Source organism: Rhinoraja longicauda, chromosome 3 (assembly GCF_053455715.1).
Source record: "Rhinoraja longicauda isolate Sanriku21f chromosome 3, sRhiLon1.1, whole genome shotgun sequence".
In the NCBI taxonomy this organism is placed as follows: domain Eukaryota; kingdom Metazoa; phylum Chordata; class Chondrichthyes; order Rajiformes; family Arhynchobatidae; genus Rhinoraja; species Rhinoraja longicauda.
In genome coordinates this window covers 6443534-6460626 of record NC_135955.1, presented here as the reverse complement: position 1 = coordinate 6460626, position 17093 = coordinate 6443534, and the positions used below count along the sequence as shown (strand labels likewise).

The following is a 17093-nucleotide window of genomic DNA, read 5'->3' as shown; positions in this document are numbered from 1 at the left end:
ACCCCTCAAGTTCCTATTAAATCTTTCCCCCACACCATAAACGTATGTACTCTGGTTCTCAATTTCCCTACTCTGGTCAAAATATTCTGCGCATTTACCTACTCTATGCCTGTACAATTCTAGGTTCTATTTCTGCGGTGCACTGCCAGCCTGCAATATTGTTTTAGACGTACGGCATGCTGCAAATGGTTCCAATATTTCTTGAATCCAGGCAAAACAGAGCAACTTTAACAGCTTATGGTCATCTCCAAGTGCCTTACCATCGAATGAAATACTCTTTGAAACTTTTTTTTGTATTGCAAAAAACACAACAACTATTCTCTACATTGGTCAAAAAATTGCAATGATATATTGGCCATATCAACAGTTTTATTGAGCAATAAAATTGGTTAAGATACCACCGAGAACTCTCCTTCCTTCAAATAGTGCCATCGGAACTATTGTGAGAGTCTATTATGAAAGTAAGGTTGAACAGGCTGGAACTCTATTCCCTGCAGCACAGGACGATGAGGGGTGGGTGGTCTTTTAGAGGTGTGTAAAATCATGAGAGGAATAGATATGGTGGACGCACAAGGTCTCTTGCCCAGAGTGGGGGAAATCGAGAACCATTGGTTTAAGGTGAGGGGGAAAAGATTTAACAGGAATCTAAGAGGTAACCTTCTCACGCAAAGGGTGGTGGGTGTATGGAATGAGCTGCCGGAGGAGGTAGTTGAGGCTGGGACTATCGCAACATTCAAGAAGCAGTTAGACAGGTACGTGGATAGGGCAGGTTGAGAGGGATATGGGCCAAATGCACCAAGAGGGACTAGTGTAGATGGGACATGTTGGTTGGTGTGGGCAAGTTGGGCCATATAGGGCCTGTTTACACACTCTATGACTCTATCTGAATATTTCCTTTACTATTTTGTTGAAAAGATTGCAACTCCAAACAGTGTCACATGCAGATTGTGAACAGGCCTTTTGAACCAACAATTTCTCACTCGGAAGTCAGGATCACCCAGCTATTACTGGCACTGAAGAAAATGTAACAAGGGTATGCAAAGATATTCTCAAGCACTTTACAATCAAAGGAGCATTTGTTCTACCCTTGTTGTTGGGTTCATTTCGTAAGCTCCTAAACAGACTATATATGGAAAGATATTTTCGAAAAGAGAACCCGCAATTTAGACGGTGACGTTATTTACGAAGAACAAAATAAACACTATTAAAACCTGTCGTGTAATTGTGAAATTACAGGGGTTAACACAACACATTTGGAAAACAGAACATAATAACATTTTACCACGCTAAGTTTCTTTTAAGAATATCTCTTGCACAAACTTTCTGGAAATATTTCAAAAAACGCTGTATTTTGTTTTGAATTATTCCATTACTTTTACTTTAAGAATCATTGATCTTTGACTTATATTAATGTGGACATATATAAAAATAACAGCATGTAGCAGCCAAAATGTAGTCAAGTGTGGTCAATCGCAAAAGGTAGACAAAAATGATAAAATCTTAAGCATTCATTTTTAGTGCAAATCAAAAATGTGAACTTTTTTTAAAAATCGGCAAATCCATGAGTTTATGTAGATATGAAATCATTGGAATTTTCATCTTTCTTTTACTCACTGCATTAAGACTATAAGATAGGGAATTTGTTTAATGGACATTCTTGTCGTTGTGCAGTTGACAGCCACAGCCAACCTTCTGTTTCTTACACTTGCTTTACAACTTTCGTACAGGGGGAAAAATAGAACCTTGTTCGGTCTGAAATAGCTCTTACACTATGAATGATTCAAAAAGATATCCATTATGATTGTCAGTATGAACCACCTTGACTGCATCAGAATACAATGTGCAGACCAAACTATTTGAAAACACAGATTTTATTACCGCTGTTAAGACAGTCTGCACCTGAAGACAAATGTAAGAGATTAGAGAGCCATTTACATCACAGTACAAGTAAATAGAGTGGGTGCTTTTAATCCTCTGTGCAAATTTGCAGCATCTGGGCTCAATTCGCCTCAGGTCTGAAATAATATCTCACTGGAGGACCTGGTAAATCGTCATCACCATCAGATTCGGCAGCAAATGATACAGTCAAGTCAACGTACTTTTTGTCCACTGTTGATTTCACAAGCTTCTGCATCCTGGAGTGGGAATATATGTACATGTAATGGTTATCATGGATTTATCAAAGGATTGTATCCCATTACTGCCCTTCTCAAACTCAGCCAGTGGCAAAGGCTGATATCAGTGCCAAAAGTGTTTCATAGATGCATCGTTCCATCTGCCAAGACTGAATAATGCGCTGCTCTTTTTCAAATGATGCCACGTAAAAGCTAAGGTACCACAAAATGCTGGAGTAACTCAGCGGGTCAGGCAGCATCTCAGGAGAAGAGGAATGGGTGGCCTTTCGGGTCGAGACCCTTCTTCAGTCTGAAACGTCACCCATTCCTTCTCTCCAGAGATGCAGCCTGACCCGCTGAGTTACTCCAGCATTTTGTGATACCTTCGATTTGTACCAGCATCTGCAGTTATTTTGCCACGTAAAAAAACTTATGAGAAAGGACAAATGGAGACATGGTTTGACACTTTCTCAGAAATAGGGAAACATAAGCAAAACAATATTTAACCCGAAATATTGATTCCGTTTCTCTTTGAGTGTGTGTTGTTTGATCTGCCGAATGTTTCCAGCGTTTTCAGTATTTCCTGTAACTGCAATTTCGTTTTCGTGTTCATTTATCCAAACGATTAACCTCCAGCAGTACTTTACTGAGGTGTAGACGTTAAAGCTTACTGGCGAGACTTTTCCAATTATGAACTTCCTAACATATAGATAAAGTTACTGAGCAGATGTTTGATGCTTATTCAATTAAAGATGTAAATGAAAAAATAAATTTCCATCAGTGATAAGCAAGCAATTTACCCACTGCTGTAACAGAAAGTTAAGCAAAGGTTAACTCCCCAAAAAATAACATTGCGATCTTAGTTGATTTGGAATAAATAATGCTGATCTTTGAATGCTTCACTCTGTAGTTTATGAATAAGTACATTGGGTAAATATACTACTCTCTATTACACACAAACATCATGCCTCAGCTCTGAAATCCAGCTGCACCAGCTTGAGATATTTCTCACACCAGCCCCTCGTGCACAGCTTCTAAGTGAGATTATTAATTGTAGATACCAGCAATAGACAATAGGTGCAGGAGGAGGCCATTCGGCCCTTTGAACCAGCACCCCCATTCAATGTGATCATTCTCAATCAGTACCCCGTTCTTGCCTTCTCCCCATACCCCCTGACTCCGCTATCCTTAAGAGCTCTATCTAACTCTTTCTTGAAAGCATCCAGAGAATTGGCCTCCACTGCCTTCTGAGGCAGAGAATTCCACAGATTTGCAACTCTCTGACTGAAAAAGTTTTTCCTCATCTCCGTTCTAAATGGCCTACCCCTTATTCTTAAACTGTGGCCCCTGGTTCTGGACTCCCCCAACATTGGGAACATGTTTCCTGCCTTTAGCGTGTCCAATCCCTTAAAAATCTTATATGTTTCAATAAGATCCCCTCTCATCCTTCTAAATTCCAGTGTATGCAAGCCCAGTCGCTCCAGTCTTTCAACATACAACAGTCCCGCCATTCCTGGAATTAACCTAGTAAACCTACGCTGCACCCCCTCAATAGCAAGAATATCCTTCCTCAAATTTAGAGACCCAAACTGCACACAGTACTCCAGGTGCGGTCTCACTAGGGCCCTGTACAACTGCAGAAGGACCTCTTTGCTCTGATACTCAACTCCTCTCCTTTACTTGTTTTCACGGCTCGTTTGCATTGCGTATGAATGCTGTACTGAATGGTGTGGCTCAGTAGTGTAGACGTTAATGCTGCTGGTGTATCGCTCCAGTGACCTGGGTTTGATCTGATCCCGTGTCGGTTTTGCCTGAGTTCCCGCCAGCTTCCCCCCATAATCCCAAAGACACGCAGGTGTTAATCAGTTGCTGCAAGTTACCCTAAAATCAACAGTGAATGCAATGAGTCCTCATGACAAAGGTGGAGGAAAATTACATCCCATCAGTGGGCAGATATCAAACCACGATTCAGGATAGATAGCTTAGGTTGACCTGCCAATCCAATCCATGCCAATTCAAACAATGGCAGCCTAGAGCCTAATGCACAGAAACTTCAAAGGGCAGCACGGTGGCGCAGCGGTAGAGTTGCTGCCGTACAGCGCCAGGGTTCGGTCCCGACCATGGGTGCTTGTCTCTACGCAGTTTGTACATTCTCCCCGTGACCTGTGTGGGTTTTTTTAGTTTAGAGATACAGCGCGGAAACAGGCCCTTCGGCCCACCGGGTCCGCGCCGACCAGCGATCCCCACACATTAACACTATCCTACACACACTAGGGACAATTTTTACATTTACCAAGCCATTTAACCTACATACCTGCACGTCTTTGGAGTGTGGGAGGAAACCGAAGATCTCGGAGAAAACCCACACAGGTCACGGGGAGAACGTACAAACTCCGTACAGACGGCGCCCGTAGTCGGGATGGAACCCGAGTCTCCGGCGCTGCATTCGCTGTAAGGCGGCAACTCTACCGCTGCGCCACCGTGCTCTCTGGGATCTCCGATTTCCTCCCACACTCCAAAAATGTACAGGTTTGCAGGTTAATTGGCATGGTATAATTATAAATTGTCCCTAGTGTGTGTAGGATAACATTCGTGTGTGTGGGGATCGCTGGTCGGCGCGGACTCGGTGGGCCGAAGGGCCTGTTTTTGCACTGTGTCTCCAAATTAAACTAAACTAAGCTATCAAATATTTACTGGCCAACAGCCCATTACCTTTAGGGAGTTACTTACGTTAACTTCAGTCGTTTCACATGCCCTGGCATGACAGGCACGTACAACATCTTCACTCCATGTACCACCATCATTGGCTCAACCTTATAGGTCTCCTGCAGTGCAAAAGAACAGACTCCATTATATTACAGTCATGGAAACATGCCCTTCAGGCCAACTTGCCTACTCCAACCAACACCAGTCTAACATGCCTGCACCTGGCCCATATCCCTCTAAACCTGTCCTACCATGTACGTTTAATTGTTATAGTCCCTGCCTCAACTACCTGTCGGCAGTAGTCAGAAACCTGTATTCCATTAAATTGCATGTTGTTATCTGAGACAAACAAATTAATTCACATAAATAACATTATTAGGTGTAGGCACCCCAGCCTTTGAAGGTTGTGGGTTCCAATCCAACTCTGTAGACTTGAATGCAGAAGGAGTTAGGTAACAAAAGATGAATTGAAATAAAAGACCAAAGTGAACCAAACCAAAGTTAAAAAAGCTAATGGAATGTTGGCCTTTATGTAAAGAGGAGTTGAGTATAGGAGCAAGGAGGTCCTTCTGCAGTTGTACAGGGCCCTAGTGAGACCACACTTGGGGTACTGTGTGCAGTTTTGGTCTCCAAATTTGAGGATATTCTTGCTATTGAGGGCGTGCAGCGTAGGTTCACCAGGTTAATTCCCGGAATGGCGGGACTGTCGTATGTTGAAAGACTGGAGCGACTGGGCTTGTATACACTGGAATTTAGAAGGATGAGAGGAGATCTTATTGAAACATACAAGATTATTAAGGAATTGGACACGTTAGAGGCAGGAAACATGTTCCCGATGTTGGGGGAGTCCAGAACCAGGGGCCCCAGTTTAAGAATAAGGGGTAGGCCATTTAGAACGGAGATGAGGAAAAACTTTTTCAGTCAGAGAGTTGTGAATCTGTGGAATTCTCTGCCTCAGAAGGCAGTGGAGGCCAATTCTCTGGATGCATTCAAGAGAGAGCTAGATAGAGCTCTTAAGGATAGCGGAGTCAGGGGGTATGGGGAGAAGGCAGGAACGGGGTACTGATTGTGAATGATCAGCCATGATCACACTGAACGGCTCGAAGGGGCGAATGGCCTACTCCTGCACCTATTGTCTATTGATGTATTCCAAACATGAAATGGACACCAGCCATGTAATTGGAGAGTATCTGGATGCATGCCAATAGTGACAGAGAAACTGTTGGAAAGCCATAACATTACCTGGCTGATTTAATTAGATCTTTGAAGTAGTTACTGGGTGTGAAGGTAAAAGTACATGGAGCGGACATGTTATGTTTGGGCTTTCAGAAAGCATGAAATATTAGCGCGGCTTAATGCTCAAGACAAAGTTTCACAACAATGGGTGCTGAATTCAAAAAGAGCTCCATCTAACTCTCTCTTAAATCCATCCAGTGATTTGGCCTCCACTGCCCTCTGTGGCAGAGAATTCCACAAATTCACAACTCTCTGGTTGAAAAAGTTCCTTCTCACCTCAGTTTTAAATGGCCTCCCCTTTATTCTAAGACTGTGGCCCTTAGTTCTGGACTCGCCCAACATTGGGAACATTTTTCCTGCATCTAGCTTGTATAATTTATAATTTATAATTTTATAATTCCTTTTATATTTTTTTATATGTTTCTATAAGATTCCCTCTCATCCTTCTAAACTCGAGTGAATACAAGCCTAGTCTTTAGTCTCTAGTACAAGCTGTGAGCAAGTGCATGGCATTGCATTTTTTTGGAAGTAGGTAATAGTAAGATCATAGTTATACAGCATAGAAACATGACCTTTGACACAACTAGTCCGAGCTAATCAAGATGCTCCATTTAAACAAATACCATTTGCTTGCATTTGCCCCATTACATTAGGGTCATGGGAGGGTTAGGCCAAGGAACGGCAAATGGAATTTAACTCTTGACTAAAATTAGGTTTGCACTTTGTTCTATCAAACCAGGGAAGGATTTACGGTAAATAGTATTTGGTGGAACAGGGAGAACTGGGAATACAGATACATGATTCCCAGAAAGCTGCCAGGATGGCGAAGGTGGCCTTTGGTATGCTTGCTTTCATTGGGAAGGGTGTTTTGTGCAAAAGATAGGACGCCGTGATGTACCTGTGCAGGTTGTTGGTGAGACCACACTTGGAGAAGTAGGTGCAGTTCTGACCTCCCAGCTATTTTCAAAATCATCAGGCGTCTTTAGTTTAGTTTAGAGATACAACATGGAAATAGGCCCTTCGGTCTACCAAGTCCGCGCCGACTAGCGATTTGTCCGTACGGAGTTTGGACCTTCTCCCCCGTTGAGATGAGACAAATGTGCCCGTTGCAATTCTACAGATATGAGGAGGGCAATAATTTACTACCACCAAAGCAAGTTAGTATGATTTGTAAATGCATTTTGGTGGAAGCAAGATTTCGCAAGTTCCAAAGATGAATAGAATTTGCAGTCAAAAAGGAACATTTTTCAGCACGATGGAGTAAAAAGGATAGAAGAGCTTGTGGGTAGTTTTGTTATGAGTTGTTATTAAAATGGTTTTTAGTTCAATATTAATCCCTGGAGCATGGTTCAGTCTGTGATTAACCAACGATTTTGTCCCAAGTACTGTGATTTTTCGAGAGTGTTTTACAGCCGTCCAGCGTTTTCAGAATGATGCTTGATAACAGCCATAAGAAGATATATGACAGATGCCATGCATCTTCTACTGGGCCTCTGCTGAAGCCAGCTGAAAAATCTGTCGAGTAATATCCACACTTCTGCATTTCTTTGAAGTTGGAACTGCTTCATAAAACATGTAATGATACAAGTGTGCCTTTAAAAAGCCATTTTAATAACAACTCAGAACAAAACTATCCACAAGCTCTTCTTTCCTATTTATTTTTTCTCCGTCGTGCTGAAAAATTGTCCTTTTTGACTACAAATTCTATTCATCTTTGGAACTTGCGAAATCTTGCTTCCACCAAATTGCATTTACAAATCATACTGACTTGCTATAGTGGTAGTAAATTATTGCCCTCCTCATATCTATAGAATTGCAACGGGCACATTCAGGATCAGGTTCGATCCTGACCACGGGCGCCGTCTGTACGGAGTTTGTACATTCTCCCCGTGACCTGGGGAGGAGTTGGCTGCGCCTAATGGCTGCGGCTCTCTGGCAGTCTGTTGTCTTTTTTTCATTTTTTTGTTTGTGTCGGTGTTGGGATGGTTTTTGTTTCTGTTTTTGGCTGTGTATGTGTGGTGGGGGTGTGGGGTGTGGGGGGAGTGTAGGGTGTGGGGTGGGGCGGGAGGAAACCTTTATTTTATTAGGTCTCTTCCCCGGGGCGCAGCTCGCCCGCGGGGCCTTCCATCGCCCGGCGCGGCTCGGCTGCGGGACTTAACATCGCCGGCGCGGCCGCCGGACGTTTCAGTGCCCGGTGCGGCTCGGCCGCTGGACTTAACATCGCCCGGTGCGGCCGCGGGACGTTTCAGTGCCCGGCGCGGCATGGCCGCTGGACTTAACATCGCCAGCGTGGCTCGGCCGCGGGACGTTTCGGTGCCCGGTGCGGCTCGGCCGCTGGACTTAACATCGCCAGCGCGGCTCGGCCGCGGGACGTTTCAGTGCCCGGTGCGGCTCGGCCGCGGGACGTTTCAGTGCCCGGTGCGGCTCGGCCGCGGGACGTTTCAGTGCCCGGTGCGGCTCGGCCGCGGGACGTTTCAGTGCCCGGTGCGACCGCGGGACGTTTCGGTGCCCGGTGCGGCTCGGCCGCGGGGCCTTCCATCCTCTTGCGGGGGCTGTGCGTGTCGGTTGCCTCGGTAGGGGTCGAGCTGCCTGACCGTGGGTGCGGGGGGAAGAAAGGGGAAGTTTTGTTGCCTCCATCACAGTGAGGGGGTGTTTGGAGTCACTGTGATGGATGTTTGTGTTGGGGTCGGGTGTCCTGTGTTCTTTTCTTTTTTGCTGTGTTTTGTGTGACTGCTGGAATTTCGTTCGGTGTTGTGCCGAATGACAATAAAGTGTTGTTATGTTATGTTATGTTATGTTATGTTATGTTATGTTATGTTATGTTATGTTATTTTATGTGACCTGCGTGGGTTTTCTCCGAGATCTTCGGTTTCCTCCCACACTCCAAAGACGTACCGGTGTGTAGGTTAATTGGCTGGGCAAATGTAAAAAATTGTCCCTAGTGTGTGTAGGATAGTGTTAATGTGCGGGGATCGCTGGGCGGTGCGGACCCGGTGGGCCGAAGGGCCTGTTTCCGCGCTGTATCTCTAAATCTAAAAACTCAGAACAAAACTATCCATAAGCTCTTCATTCCTATTTTTAAAAAAATTTAGACCTTGACATAATGTGGAAACTTACAAACAAGTTGAATAAAGTTTCTTACTTTCACAGCATCTATGAAATTTAACAGCGTAAAGTCTGCTGCTCCATAAATTGTCCAGCGATCCCAGATTGTAAATGAAATGTCATTCCTATTCCCACAGAAAAAAAAGGATCAGATATTAGGATGGTTGTTTTTATTCAGCTGTATTTAGAAAGGTCAACATGCTCAAATCCATTGGTTTGCCGTAATAAGTGCATCGAACAGAACAGCACAGGAACAGGTTCATTGGCAAACAATGTCTGCACCAAATATAACGCCAAGTTAAACTAATCTCCTCTGCCTACTGTGATACAGATCCTTCTATTCCCCGCCTGTCCAAATGACATCAAAAAGCTTCTTGAATGTCATTATCGTGTCTGCCTCCACCACCAGTCTGTTCCAAGCACCTACAACTTTCTGTGCAAAAAAAAAATCTTCCAGCACATCTCCTATAAACTTTGCCCCTCTCATCTTAAAGCTATGCACTCTAGACTTTGACTAGACCAAGTGGACCCGTTGGGCCCAAACCTCTCCTGCATTGGTGCAGCACCCTCTCCTCCCCCCACTCCATCCCCCTCAACCCCCCTTATCCTCCCCCCTCCCTCCCTAGGAGATAGATTTAAACTTTAAAATGTGAATAACTTTTAAAAATATAACACCGATTTCAATGAAACTTCTTCCGTTAGCACCAAAGGGACGACGGTGAGTAAGGTGGGCCTAAAATTGTCACGCTATCGTGCACCGTTTTGGCTGAAGTTCAGGAACAAGCAACCAAACAAACAAACGAGAGTTTTAGTATATAGATATTTGCACCCTGGGAATACGATTCTGACTGCCTACCCAACAGGTTCATAGTTTATAAGTTTATATACTTCAGGTCAGGTAAAAGTAATTTTTGGAAATGTTTCAGAGTCACGTACAGTCATACAGTCCTTCGACCCACACCTTTGAAGATGTTACAAGGTGTATCGATGAGGGCAGACCAGTTGATGTGATGTGATACACGTGGATTTTAGTCTAGCCTTTGAAAATTTTACAATTGGGAGAATGGCTCAAACGGTTAGGACCCAGGGATTTAGGGCAAATTGATAAACTGGATCCAAAACGTACTTGGTCATAGGAGACCGAAGTGATCTCATGGTTGTTCTTGCTTTTGGTTTCTTGTGCCTAAATGGCTTCCAAAAGGACCTCAACTGGAGTACTATGTGCAGTTCTGGTCAGTGTACAACAGGAAGGATGTGAAAATGCTGGAGAAGGAGGCAAAGGAGATTCACTAGGAATGTTAGACACAAAATGCTGGAGTAACTCAGCGGGCCAGGCTTCTGAAGAAGGGTCTCGACCCGAAACGTCACCCATTCCTTCTCTCCCAAGATGCTGCCTGATCCGCTGAGTTACTCCAGCATTTTGTGCCTCCCTCCGATTTTAATCAGCACCTGCAGTTTGTTTTTTTCTTCACTAGGATGTTGCCTGGGATGGAATTCAGTTATGAGGAGAAGCTACAAAAGATTTCCAGGAGTGGAGGAAGGTAAGAGAAAATGTTGAACGCAAAGGTAGAGTAGACCGCAGGAATCCTTCCCTGCATCAGCGATGTGATCAATCCAGAGGTCACAGATTTAGGTGAAGTGGAGAAGAGAAAAGGGGATGTTCCTTCACAGAGAATGGCAAGCAGATAGACGCCTGAGAAAATACTTGTTACCGCCACCATTTAAGAAGTGCCCCTGTGAGTACTATAATTGCCTTGGCATAGAAAGATCTGCTGGGCGCTGGGATATGACAAGACATTCTTGCCATAGAGGGAGTACAGAGAAGGTTCACCAGATTGATTCCTGGGATGGCAGGACTTTCATATGAAGAAAGACTGGATAGACTCGGCTTGTACTCGCTGGAATTTAGAAGATTGAGGGGGGATCTTATAGAAACTTACAAAATTCTTAAGGGGTTGGACAGGCTAGATGCAGGAAGATTGTTCCCGATGTTGGGGAAGTCCAGAACAAGGGGTCACAGTTTAAGGAAGTTTAAGGAAGTCTTTTAGGACCGAGATGAGAACGTTTTTTTCACACAGAGAGTGGTGAATCTGTGGAATTCTCTGCCACAGAGGGTAGTTGAGGCCAGTTCATTGGCTATATTTAAGAGGGAGTTAGATGTGGCCCTTGTGGCTAAAGGGATCAGGGGGTATGGAGAGAAGGCAGGTACGGGATACTGAGTTGGATGATCAGCCATGATCATATTGAATTGCGGTGCAGGCTCGAAGGGCCGAATGGCCTACTCCTGCACCTACTTTCTATGTTTCTATAACTACAGAAGGGTGCCAAATGGCCTGTTTCCATGCTATACGATTTTACCGTTCCGTGACACTAATACCAGTTCTGAACTTAAATTCCAGTTAGATATATCTATTTTTGTGTAATCTCACCTGAAAATCTGGGAGTGTAAACTGGGAGAAAGAAGTTGAAGAAAGAGATGAAGGTTATGTGTAAAGTGGGCGGACGGCGATTATTCAATTTGGTAGGAAGGCCGGATTAATTTTAACTGAGTGCTAGCTGGAATAAGTGGGACATTGGGGAGTGTCCCGAGGAGCCTCGCGGGCCTGATAGACCCGCCCAACGACCAGGACGACAACCGAAGACCGGAACGCCCTCGGAGTAGGCCCGCCCCGCCCCTACAGGCCTCCCAGGGGTGAAGCCGGGTGACGAGGCCTGCCTGGGCCGAAGGAGCCTCAGCGGAGGCAGCAATGGAGGCCTCAGCGGTGGCGGCGATCGGAGCCTCGGTGGCGGCAGCGGGAGACTCGGCAGCAACGTGAGCCTTGGCGGCCGGCGGTGGGGCCTCGTTGTCGATGAGCATGAGGGGAGGGGGAGGGGAAGACAATGGGTGGGGGGACCGTCGTGAGGGACGGTGGGAGAACAAAGGGGGGCACTGTAGTTTTGAATCCTCTGCTCTGGGGATAAGTCTGAGTTTGTTTGTTCACTTTGGTCGGCGCTGTGCACACGGCAGCCAGACAACAGACGCTTGCCCTTTTTCTCTTTGTTTTCAACTTTAGTTTCAAGCTCTCGTGTGCCTCGTGTGTTGAGACTCTCGGCAGACCAATTCACCACCGGGGATGAATAACGTTTTACCGTATCGTATCGTAAACTAAACCCACACAGAATAACCAAACGTTTCACAATGCATCTGTCCTACCATTCATTGACAATGATTAGTTTAGTATGAATATAAGCCCCAAAGGATGAACCTTTATCTCCCATGGGCACTCGATTCATGGAGTGAATATTGCACCAAAAAAGTTGCTTCTGGCAGCATGAAAATATTTCAGCTTTATATTCATTGTTATTTACAAGATAAAATTCTATCACAGTTTGTATCAGGCGCAGGGTTTCTTTACCTTATTTGCGTCTTCTTCACAGCAGCAGGCTCAGTAAATACTATGATGGGAATAGCCAGGTTAAAGAAACAATTTCTATATGCTTCAAATGGGTGGTCTCCAACAAGCTTGATTAACTCCAGAGCAACCTGGAGAGAAAAGACAAAAACAATTTCACCCTCTTTCTTCATTCATACTTTGTTTGCAGACTTTCTTTGCAGGATGGCCAGAAGAGGAGAGAGAGGGAGAGGGAGGGATACAGGGAGACAGAGACAGGGAGACAGGGAGACAGAGACAGGGAGACAGGGAGACAGAGACAGGGAGACAGGGAGACAGAGACAGGGAGACAGAGAAAGGGAGGGAGACAGAGAGACAGGGAGACAGGGAGACAGAGACAGGGAGACAGAGAGACGGAGACAGAGACAGGGAGACAGAGAAAGGGAGGGAGACAGAGAGACAGGGAGACAGGGAGACAGAGACAGGGAGACAGAGAGACGGAGACAGAGACAGGGAGACAGAGACAGGGAGACAGAGACAGGGAGACAGAGACAGGGAGACAGAGACAGGGAGACAGAGACAGGGAGACAGAGACAGGGAGACAGAGACAGGGAGACAGGGAGACAGAGAGACAGGGAGACAGGGAGACAGAGACAGGGAGACAGAGACAGGGAGACAGAGACAGGGAGACAGAGACAGGGAGACAGAGACAGGGAGACAGGGAGACAGAGAGACAGGGAGACAGGGAGACAGAGACAGGGAGACAGAGACAGGGAGACAGAGACAGGGAGACAGAGACAGGGAGACAGAGACAGGGAGACAGAGACAGGGAGACAGGGAGACAGAGAGACAGGGAGACAGGGAGACAGAGACAGGGAGACAGAGACAGGGAGACAGAGACAGGGAGACAGAGACAGGGAGACAGAGACAGGGAGACAGGGAGACAGAGAGACAGAGACAGGGAGACAGAGACAGGGAGACAGAGACAGGGAGACAGGGAGACAGAGAGACAGGGAGACAGGGAGACAGAGACAGGGAGACAGAGAGACAGGGAGACAGGGAGACAGAGACAGGGAGACAGAGACAGGGAGACAGAGACAGGGAGACAGGGAGACAGGGAGACAGGGAGACAGGGAGACAGAGACAGGGAGACAGGGAGACAGGGAGACAGAGAGAGGGAGACAGAGACAGGGAGACAGAGACAGGGAGACAGGGAGACAGGGAGACAGAGACAGGGAGACAGAGACAGGGAGACAGAGACAGGGAGACAGAGACAGGGAGACAGAGACAGGGAGACAGGGAGACAGAGACAGGGAGACAGAGACAGGGAGACAGAGACAGGGAGACAGAGACAGGGAGACAGAGACAGGGAGACAGGGAGACAGGGAGACAGAGAGACAGGGAGACAGGGAGACAGGGAGACAGAGACAGGGAGACAGAGACAGGGAGACAGAGAGACAGGGAGACAGGGAGACAGAGACAGGGAGACAGAGACAGGGAGACAGAGAGACAGGGAGACAGAGACAGGGAGACAGAGACAGGGAGACAGAGACAGGGAGACAGGGAGACAGAGAGACAGGGAGACAGGGAGACAGAGACAGGGAGACAGAGACAGGGAGACAGAGACAGGGAGACAGAGACAGGGAGACAGAGACAGGGAGACAGAGACAGGGAGACAGGGAGACAGAGAGACAGGGAGACAGGGAGACAGAGACAGGGAGACAGAGACAGGGAGACAGAGACAGGGAGACAGAGACAGGGAGACAGAGACAGGGAGACAGGGAGACAGAGAGACAGAGACAGGGAGACAGAGACAGGGAGACAGAGACAGGGAGACAGGGAGACAGAGAGACAGGGAGACAGGGAGACAGAGACAGGGAGACAGAGAGACAGGGAGACAGGGAGACAGAGACAGGGAGACAGAGACAGGGAGACAGAGACAGGGAGACAGGGAGACAGGGAGACAGGGAGACAGGGAGACAGGGAGACAGAGACAGGGAGACAGGGAGACAGGGAGACAGAGAGAGGGAGACAGAGACAGGGAGACAGAGACAGGGAGACAGGGAGACAGGGAGACAGAGACAGGGAGACAGAGACAGGGAGACAGAGACAGGGAGACAGAGACAGGGAGACAGAGACAGGGAGACAGGGAGACAGAGACAGGGAGACAGAGACAGGGAGACAGAGACAGGGAGACAGAGACAGGGAGACAGAGACAGGGAGACAGGGAGACAGGGAGACAGAGAGACAGGGAGACAGGGAGACAGGGAGACAGAGACAGGGAGACAGAGACAGGGAGACAGAGAGACAGGGAGACAGGGAGACAGAGACAGGGAGACAGAGACAGGGAGACAGAGACAGGGAGACAGAGACAGGGAGACAGAGACAGGGAGACAGAGACAGGGAGACAGAGACAGGGAGACAGGGAGACAGAGACAGGGAGACAGAGGCAGGGAGACAGACAGGGAGACAGAGACAGGGAGACAGAGACAGGGAGACAGAGACAGGGAGACAGAGAGACAGAGACAGAGAGACAGGGAGACAGGGAGACAGAGAGACAGGGAGACAGAGAGACAGGGAGACAGGGAGACAGGGAGACAGAGACAGGGAGACAGAGACAGGGAGACAGAGACAGGGAGACAGAGAGACAGGGAGACAGGGAGACAGGGACAGGGAGACAGAGACAGGGAGACAGAGAGACAGGGAGACAGAGACAGGGAGACAGAAAGACAGGGAGACAGGGACAGGGAGACAGAGACAGGGAGACAGAGACAGGGAGACAGGGAGACAGGGAGACAGAGAGACAAGGAGACAGAGACAGAGAGACAGAGACAGGGAGACAGGGAGACAGAGAGACAGAGACAGGGAGACAGAGACAGGGAGACAGGGAGACAGAGAGACAGAGACACGGAGACAGGGAGACAGAGACAGGGAGACAGAGACAGGGAGACAGAGACAGGGAGACAGAGGCAGGGAGACAGAGGCAGGGAGACAGAGACAGGGAGACAGAGACAGGGAGACAGAGACAGGGAGACAGAGACAGGGAGACAGGGAGACAGAGACAGGGAGACAGAGACAGGGAGACAGAGACAGGGAGACAGAGACAGGGAGACAGAGACAGGGAGACAGAGACAGGGAGACAGGGAGACAGAGAGACAGGGAGACAGGGAGACAGAGACAGGGAGACAGAGACAGGGAGACAGAGACAGGGAGACAGAGACAGGGAGACAGAGACAGGGAGACAGAGACAGGGAGACAGGGAGACAGAGACAGGGAGACAGAGACAGGGAGACAGAGACAGGGAGGGAGACAGAGAGACAGGGAGACAGAGACAGGGAGACAGAGACAGGGAGACAGAGACAGGGAGACAGAGAGACAGGGAGACAGAGACAGGGAGACAGAGACAGGGAGACAGAGACAGGGAGACAGGGAGACAGAGAGACAGGGAGACAGGGAGACAGAGACAGGGAGACAGAGACAGGGAGACAGAGACAGGGAGACAGAGACAGGGAGACAGAGACAGGGAGACAGAGACAGGGAGACAGGGAGACAGAGAGACAGGGAGACAGGGAGACAGAGACAGGGAGACAGAGACAGGGAGACAGAGACAGGGAGACAGAGACAGGGAGACAGAGACAGGGAGACAGGGAGACAGAGAGACAGAGACAGGGAGACAGAGACAGGGAGACAGAGACAGGGAGACAGGGAGACAGAGAGACAGGGAGACAGGGAGACAGAGACAGGGAGACAGAGAGACAGGGAGACAGGGAGACAGAGACAGGGAGACAGAGACAGGGAGACAGAGACAGGGAGACAGGGAGACAGGGAGACAGGGAGACAGGGAGACAGGGAGACAGAGACAGGGAGACAGGGAGACAGAGACAGGGAGACAGAGACAGGGAGACAGAGACAGGGAGACAGGGAGACAGGGAGACAGAGACAGGGAGACAGAGACAGGGAGACAGAGACAGGGAGACAGAGACAGGGAGACAGAGACAGGGAGACAGGGAGACAGAGACAGGGAGACAGAGACAGGGAGACAGAGACAGGGAGACAGAGACAGGGAGACAGAGACAGGGAGACAGGGAGACAGGGAGACAGAGAGACAGGGAGACAGGGAGACAGGGAGACAGAGACAGGGAGACAGAGACAGGGAGACAGAGAGACAGGGAGACAGGGAGACAGAGACAGGGAGACAGAGACAGGGAGACAGAGACAGGGAGACAGAGACAGGGAGACAGAGACAGGGAGACAGAGACAGGGAGACAGAGACAGGGAGACAGGGAGACAGAGACAGGGAGACAGAGGCAGGGAGACAGACAGGGAGACAGAGACAGGGAGACAGAGACAGGGAGACAGAGACAGGGAGACAGAGAGACAGAGACAGAGAGACAGGGAGACAGGGAGACAGAGAGACAGGGAGACAGAGAGACAGGGAGACAGGGAGACAGGGAGACAGAGACAGGGAGACAGAGACAGGGAGACAGAGACAGGGAGACAGAGAGACAGGGAGACAGGGACAGGGAGACAGAGACAGGGAGACAGAGAGACAGGGAGACAG

The 17093-nt window shown here is 48.1% G+C and overlaps 1 protein-coding gene across 1 annotated transcript in view; it reads right to left on the bottom strand.

Annotated features, from left to right (window-relative positions):
- Positions 1–357: 357 nt before the first annotated feature.
- uba6 (ubiquitin like modifier activating enzyme 6) overlaps positions 358–17093 on the bottom strand; it is a 148186-nt gene continuing 131450 nt past the window's right edge. The window contains exons 30-33 of the mRNA XM_078431305.1: positions 12557–12684; positions 9199–9286; positions 4845–4939; positions 358–2135 (exon numbers count right to left, since the gene is read on the bottom strand). Coding sequence (XP_078287431.1) covers positions 2000–2135; positions 4845–4939; positions 9199–9286; positions 12557–12684 — 447 coding nt within the window. The 3' untranslated portion in view covers positions 358–1999. The remainder of the gene's footprint in view (positions 2136–4844; positions 4940–9198; positions 9287–12556; positions 12685–17093) is intronic.